At 36.4% G+C, this 16,498-nt stretch overlaps 1 protein-coding gene across 1 annotated transcript in view; it reads left to right on the top strand.

The window, feature by feature from the left end:
* LOC102031458 (dystrophin) overlaps window positions 1-16,154 on the top strand; it is a gene marked incomplete at its 3' end in the record, with an annotated part of 438,907 nt that extends 422,753 nt beyond the window's left edge. Inside the window, exon 44 of the mRNA XM_005424869.2 lies at window positions 16,004-16,154. Coding sequence (XP_005424926.1) covers window positions 16,004-16,154 — 151 coding nt within the window. The remainder of the gene's footprint in view (window positions 1-16,003) is intronic.
* Between the last annotated feature and the right edge of the window lie 344 nt (window positions 16,155-16,498).

The raw sequence follows: 16,498 nt of genomic DNA, 5'->3' as shown, positions 1-16,498 counted from the left end.
CTGGAAACCAAGATAAAAAGAAAATCTGGGGAATCTCTGAGTTGTTCTTTTCCACTCAGGTTCACAGGCCCTCATGTAAAACAAAAGTGTGGTACAGACACCTACTGTTCCATGAATCTTTTTCTCTGGACTTTTTAAGGCTCTCCCATAATTAGTGACTTATTTCTATTATCCTCTCTGATTTCAGTGTAGAAGTGGTGGGATTAAGATTTCACCATTAAGGCTTTTATATAATGGAAAAAGTATTTCTGACTTTCCTAAACAGATAAAAGACTGGTTAGCATCTTACAATGAATATTAATTTTAAAAGCAACTATGCTAATAAAATGAAATCAAATCAATAATATAATCAAGCAAGAAAATGAAGCTAAAAATCATAAAGGTCCAAAACACCCCCGGTTCAAATATTTTAATTATGATTGCTTTAAGCATTTTTCTTTTGTTTTTCTTTTTCACTGCACATAACTGTGTGTCTTGTCTGTGTATATAGCATTTGACAATGTGGTAGATCAGTGAAAAATCAGAAGGCATAGAACTACTAAACAGAATAATGCTGCATTTTCATATTGTCAGGGTGATTAATGACAACCACTGTAGTTTGCCAGTAAAGGAGAAGGAGAAGATGTTGCTGCCTTTCTGAACTGATACTCTTTAGTAGACACTGTGGGAGACTGCAGGCCCAGAAATAAATTCCTCTAATAACCATGAGTGTCTTTGTCCCTGCAGGGCACTAAACAGACCAACAATTCTCTTCACTATCTTTAAATCCTCTGGCACAACAGCAGTGCCAGTTCAACTACATTTCTTTTCTCCCATTTGGTCAGTTCCCTAAGTCTTTCTGCATCTTCCACACACAGGATAGAGCCTATTTCCAAGGTGTCTGCATGGGAAGCACCCATGAAACATGGTGATCCTAGCAAACACTGAGCTGTTCACAATTGTGGTTTTCGTGTCATTTCTCCAATAGGTTCTGAAAAGGCAGTTAGTAAACAATTGTAAACAATACCTCTGTACTCTGTTCCATTGTAAAAATGAGAGGGCAATTATCCACATGAGATAAAGAGAAGGGGATCTGTCATTTGATGGCAAGTAAGTACAAGGCTTCTGTAACAAACTGTCTTCTGCCCCCTAATTCTGACTCAATTATGGCACTGTAAGTCAGTCAGCTCCATTGCTTTCACTGGATTTGCACTGCTATGAGAAAGGAGAAAGTAGAAAAAGACCACTAGAACTTGTCACTCTTGAAAGAGAAAGAAATGATTTCACAACAATGTTTTGTTTCAGCTTATGGTCCATGGAGCAGTAGTGCACAAATACACAATATATGAAAACATTTATAGAAAGAAATTTAGCAGTCAGCTTTGAGTCTCCAAGTCAGTTCCCACCTGGATTTGCTGTTTTTATTAAACTTCTTTTTCAGACTTGTCATCTAATGCTATAGTCGAGTAGCAGAAGTTACAGATGCTTAGTTTTTGAAATCAAGTCCATGACATTCAGTGTAGGCAAGATGTAGCATCTTGCCTGGTGAAAGAAAATAGGACCTAATCACAGCTGCTATATCCTTTTTCTTCATCAAGTTATTTCAGTAAGTGTTGCTGTTAACTCAATAGTCTAGTCGTGATCCTCCAAAGTATCCTCTACAGTATTATTATTCCTCTAAAGCAGGGAAGATAGTGGCATCACAAAATAGCGTGGGAGACCAGACAGCTACAGAAGCTGAGCTGGGTAGCACCATAGACCTCCTGGCCCTGGTATAGTGGAAGCTATGGGAGAGATAAACTCAAGGCCAGAACAAGAAGTGGAGACACCACCCTGGCCACTCTGACTGCTCTGATGAGAGAGCATGCAACAAGGCCATCACTGGTGCAAGGGAATGTAACAGGGACTTGATAAATGAAAAGATTGTGTTGCTAAAGGAACAGGGGCAAAGGGATCTGATAGAACATCTTGCATGGAAGTTAGATAACTATAAATACTGGTGAATAGGATAATAAACTGGCCTGGCTTGCATAGCATGGTCCTGCAAATAGAAAGGTAGAATATATAGCATTGAGAGTAGCTGCTAGAAATGTTGAAACAGTAATGTAGAACATGCTTGCCATGATCTGAACATTGCATTGTTAAGACAGAGCAGAAATGATAAATCAGCACTTATAGTCATTCAGGGATATCCCAGTGAATTGCCTTTGAGCTCTCTGTGTACATAGAAGGAAAATAGGCGAGACTGAAGCAAAGAATGGAGTTCTTGATTCAGCTTGCTTTTTGTGCTGGCATAACTGGGAGCTCTGGGAGTGTGCTAGTGTAGCCTCTATACTCTCCAAGATTCTGATAGAGACAGAGGAAGAGCACACTTTTTGTGAAGACTACCACACAGTTGAATTCTATGCTGTGTAAGCTTCTACAGTCTTGAATATGATATGTCCATGAATAGAGTAGGAGAAGATAGTATTGAAAGAAAATAAAAAGGTCTGTGAACAACTTGTAGCTTTCTAGAACTTATCATTATCTAAGATTTTTTTATTTTATGAATTTCCAACTCAGAACAACAATACTGTCTTTCACAAGACAGCCAGACAGCTAAGCTCATTGTTTCTCCTTTTTTTTTATTTTTTTTTTAACTTTTTTAGCACCCATGCAAATCCTGGGATGCAATCAGGGTTCCTTGCCAGCTGGGCAAAATGACAGCAGGTTGCTTGCTTTGCACTTTCAAAGGGTGCCAAGCTAAGATGCTCCAAATTCCTTAACCCTAACCCTAACCCTTACCTGTTTGCAGAGAAGGAATAGCAATAGGGAATGAGGATAACTTTGTTATGCACTGCCTTGGTCCTAGGTAAAGAGAAGAATTAGTAAATAATGCACCACCATCATGAATGCACAGTTATTTTACATATTTGGTATTTCTAACACTGCCCAGCAGTATTCTTTCTGCTGCTGTCAGCAGCGTTTGTAAAGGAGACTTTCTGTGCAAATTCAGCAAATCATCTAGTGAGCTAAACCTCACCTCCAGGTTAATGACTGCTCAACCTAGCCCTGTGTTTGCTAAAGGAGAGAGGGACAAAGTGCAACTTCACATTCTCCAAACAAACAGATGAGAATGAGGACCTAGTGACTGTTTTCAGACTCCTGAAATCAGCAGCCCTGATATGGAGTAGAGTGGCCTAGCTCAGCTTACACTTGGCACTCAGGAGCTCTTCATCCTCTACAACAGAAATCTATTGATCTCTTGTTTCTTATTTGTGAAAATCTTAGTGCCATGATTTGATTGCGACATCCTTTTGGGTTTATGGACTTACAGCAGGGAGGGTGACTAACACAGTATACTCCTGTGGACAACATGCTCAGTGGAGTTTATGATGACAGTAGTAGAATCATAGAATATTTAATCCAACTCCTGACCCCATGCTAGACATACCAAGAATCACAAGAGCATTATCCAAATGCTTCTTGAACTCTGTCAGTCTTGGTGTTCTGACCATTTTCCCTGGGGAGCCTGCTCCAGCCACCCTCTGGGTGAAAAACCTTTTCCTGATGTCCAACCTTAAAAACTTTTCCAAATCTTTGTCTGCCACTCACAAACCTCTGGTCCAGCTGACTTCCTGGTGAATGGTGGAAGCTATGGCCACCAGCTACTGCAGATGGCTTCTTTTTTGTGTAAGAAAATTTGTAAAGCTGTGCAGTGCATGTACACCCTGGAAGGGACCCAGCACCCAGCCAGGGCAGCCTTGACAGCATTGAACAGGTTTAATCTTGCGCTCCATCTGCACAAATCTTTTACAGTTAGGCTTGACATAGTACTGTTTGAGTAAAGATAGATTACTACCCCAGAGTGACATACAGACTCTGAGTAGGAAGTCTGAGTTTTAGTCCTGGGCTTTTACTGCATCACTGTTTTTTTTTTTTTTTTTTGTTTTTTTTTTTTGTGGTAGAAAGCACCAGAAATCTTGGCTGCAGTGATTTAATAATCCTTGAATTTGAACATTTTCCCTAGTCAGCATTTTTGTATTTGAAGTATCCTTTGAAATGTAAATTATGCACTGGAGTCATCAGTGTGTACCAGGCAGAGGGAAAAATTGAAATAAAGCCTTTTATACGTACATATACAGAAAAGTATAGATTTATGTATGTTGCACATACACAGTTAAACATCTCTATGGATGTGGCTGTTACATTGCTATTAAAAAAAGTATTTGAAGTTACATAGAAGATGAAAAGAAGATTTTACTTTTGACAATGAAGAATCTAACAATTATGATTAAATATAATTTTAAGGGATTCTCATTTTAATGCCCTTGATATTATAAGTAATACAAATGGTGTGTTGTGTGCGATTTCCACCAATGTGCAGCTCCTTCTGTCATCCAGTTTTCTACTGAGACATATTTATAGTAAGTAGAATAAATTAATTACAGAATCTTGTAATACAAGGATGTAATTCCATCTAGTAAAAACCCCTGAAGTGGAACCTTAAGATGTTTGCTGTGTAAGGGAAGAAAAGCATAGGTAAGTAGACTTTGCTGGTGTGTCAAAGCTTTTCCCTAGGGGTAATGTCCAAAAATAAGAAATATTGTTTTATTCTTCAACAGCTTGTTTTACTGGGCTTTTTTTTTTATGGCTAGCACAGAAAGGAGTAGGATTCCTTCTACCTTTCATCTCCTTTTTCTTTTGTGTGCATGTGTCTCCAAATGAGCAGCATGTTTTCTTCCACGCTAATTTCAAGCAATTTAAACACCTGCGTGACTATTGGTTTTTTAAGTATGTAGAGCCCTAAGTATTGAATTTTAAACACATTTTTTTAAAAATCTGAGTCTACTTATTTGACCTTGTACTGTTAAAGGAACAACAAAAGTATGATTTCTCAAAAAATATAAGGAAGATCTTGGTGCGAGTGCAGTATTTTTATCTGTGTTTACAGAGCACAATGTGCTTAGTCAGGTATTTCTTCTACAGTTAAGCATGACTTTCATAATATTTTCAGTCCATTCTGTATTGCAGAAGCCCTGTTAGGATCAGTATGGTTCTTATCCAATGCTGGAATGTTCCTGTGACAGTCACCAGATTCACCTGGGGCTGAACAAGACATAATCAGGGCCCAGAGAACTAAAAAAGTACCTCACCACAGCTTGATCGAAAACAACTGCTCTTCCCTAGTTAAACAACTTAGCATGTCTTTTCCCACAGCAGTCTGGGAGAAATTAGTTGAATGAAAATGCTGTATTGATCCCCAGGAGCTGGCAGAGGACTGAGAGCCTTTTTTAAACTACTCTAGGGGTTTTCTTTTTGGAGAAATCAAGCTGGCTGTCATCTTGTAAATGGGACTGTATAGCCCTCCTGCATTCAGAAAGGGGAAGTTGCTTAAGCTTAAAGAGCTTCTTTGCTGTCATTACTTTGTCCTCCAGGGACTATTGCTTTGGGTTTCCTAGTTACAGGAGGAAGAGGATAAAGTGTCTGTGGAGAACCAATTGCAGAAGCATCCATTGCAGTTAGCTTGTTATTCTGGCAAGCAAGGAGGGATTTTCAAGACTTTCTTTAGTGCTGGAGACAAAGCACTGGCAATCTGAAAATCTTTTTGTGGAAATCTGAATCAGTATTTTTTTTCTACTGATAAAAAAGTTTGTATTCTGGAACTGCAGTTCTGCGAATTTGAAGCAAAATGTAATGATAATTTGAAATTATTGCTTATTTGTCCAAGCATTGTTAGAAACAGCAATGATTATCTGGCAGCCATGATATGTCATGGACCATGACTGGAATTGGAGTGTCAGGTTTGTCTTCCAGGGAGACCCTGCCATTTCTTTTTGGTTCCTGTCTAAATTGTCATTTCTCTCTAACTTGTGTATCTGGCAAGCAGTTCTCTATTAGATCTGAAGAGTTGGAGAAAAAATGTGTTGCTAGGCTGGAAATCCCTGAGATGCCAACCACAAGGTAAGGTGGGAAATGTGATTAATACGGACAGGGAATCGAAGCCTCTTCAGTCCCTGTCGTAAATCTTCACTTCTTAGTTGTACCTTATTGCTCTTAAGAGCATCTCATTTTTCCCTGTGAAAACTGGGTTGCTCATTGTGCTAAATATTAATAGTCATAGACACCATACTTCCTTCTAACAAAGAGGATCAGTAGAAGAAAAAAAATTATATTATTCCAGCACAAACCTTGCCCTGCCCCTTCTTCTCTAATGTGTTGTTCACAGTCTTCCTCCAGTTTCTTTCCTGCTTCAATTTTCTTTTTGTAAATTCAATGAAACAGTAAATGTTGCCACAGTCCAAGCAATAACTATTTATTTTGTTTTGAGGAAAAGTCCAAACCTACTTGGAAGATTTATTTCCAAATTCCAAACTCCTTGATTTTATGGGCAAATTAAAACATCTGCATTAAATTCAACATAAGCCTGTGTTATGTAACAATTAAAATTCTCATTTTGAATCCTGGACAATTTTCCTAGAAAGAGTTCTCAGGGGGTTTTCATGACGCAGAAAATTCTGTAGCTCCCAGAGGCTGCAGTTGCAAAAAGAAATAGGCCAAATGTACATAATTCAATAAATGTTCCTGGAGTTAATGTCTCATGGTGCCTGATTAATGTTTTTGTATGATACAATGGGATGATAAAGACCCTAAAACTCTTATTGCTGTGAACATGCCTTGGAAGTCATTATGTGCCAATTAACATGACTGTGTGGGCATGTTTAAGGGATGGGCAGCTCTATCATGCTGCCCAACTCTTTATGCTAAAAAAGCACCCAAGGCTCACTTCTGTGATTCACTACTGTAAAGATTTATAGCTCTGAATTTTCATACCAAAGTGGGTCTCTCTAAAACATCAAAATATGGATTACGAAAAATTCACTTTGTGAACTACGGAACATGAATATTCTGCAGAGCTTTCTGCATCCCTTTTCTTTGGTTAGTTTATCTATAGAGAAGTAGAATATTCCTTATTAAATAGTTAGGTCACAGTAGGAGTGGCAAAGTGTGGACATTTTAATCAAGTCTGTTTTAATATACCTGACAGTTCAATTAACAGGTATTAACTAAAAATATCTCTAGCCGGGACACTTAATAACTAAAAGTTAATTGTAACTGCTTTGAAATCTCATCTTTTTCTCTTCATAATTTCTTATGCCTGAAATCTAACTAGAGTTCTTTAGGATCAAAATTGCACATTGTTCTGCAAAAAAGTAAAAGTTAATCTACTCAAATCAGAAGAGAATTGAATATGTTAATTATATTATTAAACAGAGCTCTAATATCTCCTGATAAATTTTAAATGAATGAGTAAACAAACTTATAATATTGTTTTGATTAATTTAAAGACTGCTAATATAAATACACATATATTCTACTATATTACTAATTACTGATAAAGTAGTATATACTAAAGTAGTAGTATATACTACTAAAAGTAGTATATACTAATTACTTTCTTTACTGAGAATGAATAAAGATTGTTAAACTGAACATGTCAGTTTTAAATTGAGCTTATTATTTTGTTCCATTTCAGAGCTTTTATTCTGTAAATAATTCTTACTGTCCAGTGGGACTGACATATAGACTGTATGAAAGATCAGAGCCTACTAATATGTGAGCTTCTTTTCTCTGATAAGCAGGCTGTGTGTGTTCAGCTGCCATTGATTCTTGCTGTATTGCTGCATCCCCAAAGGCTAGATTTCTGGTTCACTTCTGTGTTCTAAAACAAAACAAAACAAAACAAAAGGTTTTTGAGGTAGGAGATAACTGAAGACAGAAACTGCATTAAACTTACCTGTTACAGTCTTAATCTGCTTAACCTTAGAGTCTGTTTCAATTCTGGTTTTTTCCTCCTGATTACTGAAGAATGGGATGTGCAATGCACATCTCCACTGCCCAGAAAGATTTATGAAGGCCTTTGAAGTAGTAGCTGACCGTGTAGCATTGTACAAAGCTGGCCTTTAGCATCATCTCAACAACAATTTCTTTGAATTTATACCTTACTTGCATAATTTGAACTACTTGCACATATATTTTATTTTTTGAGATCAGGGATGAACAGAGAGGATGATGTGTCTGAGATTCTTTACTAGACCCAGAATCACAGTCCTGAGTTGAAAGGGACCCACAAGGATCATTGAGTCCAACTCCTGGCCCTGCACAGGGCAGTTCTGGAGTCACACCCTGTGCCTGAGAGTTGTGCAACCACTCCCTGAGCTCTGTCAGGTGCTGTGACCGCTGCCCTGGGGAGCCTGTTCCACTGCCCAACCACCCTCAGGGTAAAGAACCTTTTCCTGATACCCACCCTAAACCTCCCCTGTACTGGACAGCCACAGGTTATGCTTCTGAGAGTTACCTCCAGGACTTGTAATTGTTTTCTGGAAGTTATTCCATCCAGTCATTAGAAACTTTCCTAACTGAGTTGGATCAAGTGGTAGAGTATGACTTCTTCTCTACTACACATCTCTACTAGAGATAATAACCTTCTGAATTATTATACCCTTCTAGGCATCTGTATATTGTTTAAATTCTCCATATTACAATCATATGAATTTGCCAAAATGTCTTTTGCTATTTATTCATGAAGTAAGAACTTTTAGCATGATAAATTTTACTTGAAAGTGTTGAAGGTCTTTTGTTATTCATAAGACTAATATATATAATATTCTGACCTTTTTTTTTGTAAATTAGTGTGTATAATTAGGATATGTATATATATGGATAATATATGTTTGTATATATACATTTATATATATATAAAATCCCTCATAAACATGCCACTTACTTTCTTTTAGGTTTTAGGTGCTAGTAGTGCCTTCAGCTCCTTTTCTACAAAATGTGTTGTCTTTCCTGTTTATCCTGGACATTGCAAATACTTTTTTTCATTACAGTAAATCATTATTCACAGAAGTGAAAGGTAAAAAACAAGCTTTCAAATGCCACTACTGTGAAAATACTTATTAATTCTAATGATACTGGAAAATATACTTTCTGAGATTAGATAGGTTTTTTTAGATTAGTTAGATAGATTTTTGTGTTTTTCTATTGTACTACTGGTTGTCAGAATTATTTGAGATGTTTTTGTTAAACACAGAAAAGATACTGTAAGGTATTTTATCTAAAAAGGCTCTTTATTACTTACAAATATTTTCTCCTTGATAGCAATATGATGAACACTCTTCTCTATCAATACAGTTTTCTCTGCTTTTCCATTCTTTCAAGTTCTCTAAGTCATCAACATCTTAGGTTCAGAAAAAAATGAGCTGTTTTTTATACAGCTGCCCTTACAATAAGACCTAGGTTACTTGGACCTAGGTTTCTTGTCTCAAATGAATATTCCAAATTAAAGGTAAAAGGGGTTTTAAATGAAATTTTATTGTAAACTTTAAAAATAAAAAAAAAACAAACACAAAAAAGGAACAATCACTTATTAGAAAGGTTTTTAACTCACTGAAAAGCTGTAAAAGATAAAAAATACCTAGTGCCAATACAGGCATCAGTATTTTAAGAAGATAATGCTAAGTGCTCAGTTATTACTATGATTTTCAGTGAAAGAAGGACATCTAATTTTCCAGTATATATATTTCTTTACACATCTACCACACCTTAAACAGGATAAATAACATCTTTCAGGCTCAGGGAGTCAACAGCCAGCATTAACTGGTATCATCTGTTTTCTGTTATTCTTCCGGCTCTAAAGCCACTATTGAAGGGGGATTTCAAGATAGGAAGTGGAACCATAAAATTGAACAGGGCAATCTTGGGGGATAAAGCATGTTATTACAGGTTGAACTAAGAACTCTGTCATTGGAAATCATGGGATTTCAGTACTTCATAGTAATTACAGGGGACTACTGAGGGGACATCCTGTAAGATGTACTTAGCATTACACATACTTATGCTCTATGCCACAAATTCACTGACATTAATTTTTTTTATTTATGAATTATGATGGTAATTTAAAGATTTTCTGAGAACTGTTTTTTCCCAATTGGATATGATTTTCCAGCTCTCTATAAATCTGGGTCTTGCATCTGTCTCTGTGCCCCGGCTGTGGAAACTATCATTTTTCCTGGTCTCAGATGGGATCTGAACTGCAGCAGAACCTGGGAACCAGAATGGGCTGCTGGATTTCACTGGTATTGACTTAGAATCTGTCCATGAGTATTTCATTTGTGTTGGGATCAGCTGCTCCCTGTGCTCTGTCTCACACCAAAGAGGGCTCTGGATTTAGCTCAGATCACACCCAGGTGGAAGAGGCTCTCTCCAGGAGCCTGTCCAGTGTTCTCCAGCAGTTAATGGACTCTTGGTCAGTGGGAGGGGAGGTCAGTGGGTGTAGCTGGGTAGTCCAGGCACTCAAACACCCCTTAGTAGGACATGTGTCCTCTGTGATGGCTGCCCCACCTTCCAGCCACCACCCTGTAGTCACAGGAGCTGGGACATTGAAGGGCAGTGGAAATACTTGCTCAGTGTGTTGTGTGAACAGCAGCACATAGGCCATTTGAGGCTTCCAACTCTGGAGATCTCCAGGAGGGATGTTTGAGAGTGTCAAGAGACAGAAAGTTTGGGGTAAGGGGCTGCAAGCAGGGACCTCTCTCAAAGTTCCTTCCTGAAAGAGGAAAGCAAAGCTGGCTCTGGCTGCATGAGAAAGGTGTGCTCTGGACAGACTCACAGAGTAGCCCAGGTCAAGGTCTGTCACTGTCATATTTTCTGAAAAAATCCCTTTGCCAGGATTTCTTCTCTTGGGAAGCTGAGAAGCCTTAGAGAATAAAGGAACCAATAATTATCTGATTGTTTCTCCTGTGTTTTATGACTTTGGAATGTGGTTGGAGATTATTTATCCAACATGTGAATTGTTTTACTTAATGATCAATCACGGTCCAGCTGCGCTGGGACTCTGGCGGGTCAGTCACAAGTTTTTCATTAGTATCTTGTTGAGCCTTCTGTAAGTATCCTTTCAATATTTTTAGTATAGTTTTAGTATAGTATTCTTTTATATCATATCATATCATATCATATCATATCATATCATATCATATCATATCATATCAGCCTTCTAAGAACATGGAGTCAGATTCATCATTTCCTCCTCATGACAAGAGACCCCAAAAATACCACAAAAGTCTGAATTTAAAACTGGCCCTGAAGGGCCAGGCAGAAACCCCAGGTGAGATTTCTCACAGTCATTTCTCCCTAAAGGCTGATGACAGCTCATCAGAACTGGCCTTAAGCAGGTCAGAGACCCTGGGCTGGGGAAAGGAGGAGATCATCACCCTGACAGTCAGAGGTTCATGTGATTTGTCACTCATATTTAATTTCATCAGGTGGATGCAACTATAGGGTGGGTAATACTAACATGCTGCAGTATTCTGTCTGGAAATGTGGTGTGCCCTGTCACCTTTCAAGGATGAAATGTGTATAATATCCCTCACATGCAGGCAGAAATATTGGTTTGGATTTCCATAAAATTGAGTCACTGTTTGTTTCATGTAAAAATTTTGATTTAGGCTTTCCTTATCATGATTTTGGTGTTTATACTTCAAAAAGTTATGAAATTTTTGGTTTTATTACCAATTGCATGGACATTTTTAACGTTTAAGGGAGTTGCAAAATATGCTACTCTTTCACCTAGGTCACATTAATCAAGCATTTGTTTATTTTCTCTAGGGAAATGTTACCTACACTTAATTCAGGTGTTGTTGCAAAGTTCTCTAAAATACATGATTGCATCTCTGTTCTGATGGAGGAAAACTTTGTAGGAAATAAAGAATTGGAATTTTCAAGTTGATATGCCTAATAGACAGTTTTAGTTAGTACAGAAAAAGAATGTATGTTTTATAAATTTTATGGAGTGTTTCTATTTAAACAATTGATGCACAACATCCATTAGAATCTAATGCATTTGCAGTAGAATTATTTATTGTAAATGGTTATTAAGTTTATTGCTCTCTTATGTATAATAAAAATGGATTTTTATATGTCTGAAAACCAACAATGACTGACATGACCTTGCTTTTCTTAGCCAATTTAGTTGTCATTTTCTTTGATAAAGATGGACACTGAATGGCATGGTATCAGTAACTAGGGCAAGAAGAATAATACAATCAATACAATTCAAGATATCAAAATATTTATAGTGTAATTGTAATGTACAATTTTTTTAATTTATGTAATGCTGCAGAACAGAGTTTCTAGAAGGAGGAGAGAAATTAAATTTTGAATTGATGGATAGCATTGCTATGGTTATATTGGTTGCAGTTTATTATTTATTTGGTAGTTTATGGGTGAAAGACAGGCTGCAAAGTTGTGAATAGAAAATGTGCAGCTAAGTGTTGTCCCAGAATGGACCCACAGCAAAACCTGAGATCAAGATCAAGATATAACAGTGTCTAAAATTAGATCATCACTCTGAATCCAAATGTAGAGAGGATATAGGAATTAAATATAAATTAAGAACTCACATGAATTGTGTGAAGTCAAATGAAAACATCAAAAACTGTGAAAATGGGTTATCTCTTTCTTTAAGCAATTTAATTGTAGATGTTGCTTGACAAGAACAAGTTTTCTTATTTTGTTATCTGTAAGAATGGCCTTAAATAGTAAAGTTAATGCTCTTTCATTTTAATACATAATTATTTATACTACTTTGATGTTTGTATATTTTTACAAGGTGGTAATTGTGCAGAATTAAGCTGACAAAACTGCAAAATTTGTGGGTTAATATTAGCATAATCCTACAGTGTATTGTTTAGCAACAGCATAGAAATTAAGTTTAGGAAATGCTTTTCCCAATACGAAAAATAAAATGCATGTTTCTTACAATACCAATTCCCATGACATAAGTCATGTCTTTTAGGAAATTGTATAAATAGCATTCTTTTTCTTGTGGGTTAATTGATTGTGAAGTTTTGCTAAACCAGAATCTGCCACAAGAGTGGGCTTCATAGTTTATTAAGGAATGTTATCAAAATATCTAGGAATTAATCAAAACACAGATGCTAACAAACCAATAGCCTTTTGTACTCGATCTTATGTTTGTGGCTTCCCTGTTTTCAAAGGTCTTTCCTTTCACCTTTGCACAGGTTCTTAAAAACACCAGCCTTGTGATACAGAACGTCAAGTGCAATCCCATTACACAGTTTCGAGTTCCACTGGCAGTACATCCAAATTGGCATTTGTAAATCTCTGTGCAAGATTATGTGCAATGCTACCAAATAATATTAAATTTTACTTATAGAATGTCAGGTCCAAGGTTTCAGAAGAGAGGAAGGAAGGAAACAACCAATACTTTTGTGACTTAATGTAAATTGTACTGTGTATTACCCCAGCAGTTGTCTTTGGTTGCTTTTTTTTTCTTTCTTGCTCTCTGGAGGCAAAATAAATCCATTATGTACTAATATGATAAAATGAAATTGCTCCCACAAGCCACTGCTTAACATGGTCCCTGCTGGAATGTCAGTACTTATATGAAAAAATTGGACCAATGTGACACTTGTTTTTTGCTTATCAACCCAAACATGCTCAAGATAGAAGAATAAAACTGCCTTATTGTGTCAGAGCACATGGACAATGCTCAAGTGCCTTGTAATGTGTGCCAGTCACACATTCTCATCCAGAACCTCCTGCTTGGCTTCAGGGTGTCTCTTTCCACCTTGTTATTGATCATGTGCTAAGAAAACCAGAGAGAAACACATCAGAAAGGAAATAGTGCCCAGATTTCAGACAGTCACCCACTAGCAACTACTAGTGGCCACTCATGAGCAACTATTTTGTCTTATGCTGGTCAGAGGGAAAGGGTTTGAGCAGAGGAAAACACAGATGGACGGCTACATGGGAGTATTTTAGCTCAATGACTTGTCTCTGATGGCAAACAAGGGTGGATCCCTAGGTAAGGGTGTGCAAGGTCCTTAATTTTCCTCTGCTCCACATTGTGTTCTTGGGGATTCCTGAGGCAGACATACTGAGTTTTCATAGTCCTGGGAGTACTGTTCTCTTATGAATTTTTTCTCCATTCTGCTGTGCCAAGGCTTCAGCAATTTAGCTGTTCGGCGTTGGTAGTTAATTAGGCTTCTCCTTTTGTGGGTTTTGAACTCACCACCTGGTAACAGCATTGCTCATGAGAAAACAAACAAACAAACAGAAGCCTCTTTGTTTTTAAAGTTTAAAAAGCTATTGGAAGTAGTATCATGTGTAAGCTGATGTAATACAGAGATTCAGCAAGGGAAAATCTCATTTAGGTATACTCAGGAGAGGTGTCCCATAACTTCCCAGAGCAGGGAGATGCTTGATGTTGTTCAAATGCACCCACACGTGCCACTGCAGCAAAAATTACATTTTCTCTTATCATTGTAACATTACTTAGGTACTTAATTACTGCAAGAGCCTTGAATTTTAGTCACTTGGCCTGTTGATAAATTCTCTCTGCTTTTTACTAATGTTTTGTATTGGTATATTATACTTATACGGAGAGTAACAAGGGTTTTTAGACATGAGCAATAAGCACTGGGAACTTTTAAGCTTCAAATATTCATATCTTCTTCTTGCAACTGTTTTTTTTTTTCTCCTTACAACTGTTATTTCCCAGAGCAAAAGATGGAGGAAGAAATTACAGTGATGGGAGATTCAGTTTGCAAGTTCTGGAATGCTAATTCAAGAATACTAATATCAACCCCTACTGATTTTTTTACATTTAAGCTTCTGATAAGCTTTACATGCTGAGAAGAGTAATTTTACTTTGTGAGGAACAGGACGAAAAATGTTTTAATGTGGTGTCCAAAATGAGAGATGATTCTGGACCAAAAGAAATGGAATTTGGATTCTATTTTCTATGTGATATTTACAAAGTAAAATTAATTTTTCCTTGAAACTCTGAGTAAGGTAGTTATAAAAAAAACCACTGTTATAATGCATCTTTAAATTACGGTTTGATAATTTTGAGCAATAAAATATGATAACTGTGATAAATTATCACAGTCATTTTAGTAAGCAAGTTAGATGAGTGACTACAATATTTAATCAGGTCAATAGTCTGCTTGTATTTTCTTCTAAAAAATGAAAAATCATCAGTAAAATGGAAAAGATTATCTGTATTCCCTCACAGTAATGTCATTTTGTTTGGTGAATTAAACTCCTTAACATTCAAATAATTGTATAGTTTGCCCATACAAAACCAGATTATCTCATAGAGAAATAATTGAGCATCTTTGTTTTTATCCTTTAAGTACACCCTAAAATCTATTATAATCCTGTAAAGGAGGATTATTAAACTAAACAACAGTAGCACATTTAATGATGATCTTCTAACAAAACATTCTAGCTAATCTCTGATTAGTTATTAGATTTCCACACGAATCTAACACAAAGGATAAATGAATTTCTTGAGATGTAGGCTATCTGCAAACCCCCTTATAATCTTTTTTTGTAATCCGTCTTCATGTAATTTCTTTTGTATTTGGCACTGGCCAATTCAAACAGTTCTTGAGGCAGAAGATCAATCAGTCGCTCTAGACAAAAGCAGGTCAGATCTTACCAAACTGACGGAAGTATTTATCTGGTCTTTTTGTGGTGAACTATAGACTTGCAGACATGGTAGTAATATTTTTCATCCTTATTTATTGTTCAAAACCCTAATTTTTTAATGTTATATTTTTTTAATCATCCTTTTATTTCAGGACTTTTTTTTTCTTTTTTTTTGCGTAATTATCATTATAAAATACTCAAAGTGAAACATAGGAAAAAGGTTTTATTAAAGAGTCCCTTTGCACAATGCAAGTGGAAATTCACTTGAGGACCATTGCATTTTTTTCAAAATTATTTTAAAACTGATAACTGATTTGTGATGCATTTGCTTAGAAATAATTTCACTTCAGAGCTGCTGCCATATTTCCATTTGATATAACTGTTATAAATGCTAATATATTATGCCATCAATATTATACTGATTTTAAACTGAGACACTCAACATTATTCTCTTTATTTTTTTCCTGTAGTCAATAAATAAACTATCAGTAGAATGTTATTTCATCTCCTTTTATACTTGCAGACGGTTTGACAAATCTTTGGAAAAGTGGCAGATTTTTCATTCTGACATGAAGAGATTTAATCATTGGCTAAGTGAAACTGAAGAGAAGCTGTCAAGAGCACAGATAGAGGCTGGAGACGTGGGGCTTGTGAAAACCAAGCAATTTATCCAGGTATGATTTGATTAGCCTATATTCTGTTTTTCTGTAGGGTTTAAGAAATGTTAAGGTCTGGGTAATCTATTTTGCAGTTCATTTAAGGAGGATTTCTAGTGCTGGTGGACAGTGACAATTTTGTTCAGATGTGTTAACTAAAAATTTTCACTAGCTTGTTGTAAGATATATCTTTTAATGAAATGAGATATGGGATGACATGGTATATTGTGGTACATAGTTACATAGTTACATATTTCTTTGGTCTTTATTTAAAGTGCTTGTAAATTTCCATTTGTTATTTATGACCAGCAGGAGTATCAGGCTTAATTTTAAATTCTTGTGGAAGAAATGTGATTAGCCAT

The sequence above is a fragment of the Geospiza fortis genome, unplaced genomic scaffold (genome assembly GCF_000277835.1).
Source record: "Geospiza fortis unplaced genomic scaffold, GeoFor_1.0 scaffold20, whole genome shotgun sequence".
Taxonomy (NCBI): Eukaryota; Metazoa; Chordata; class Aves; order Passeriformes; family Thraupidae; genus Geospiza; species Geospiza fortis.
This window is presented reverse-complemented; position numbering and strand designations above follow the sequence as displayed.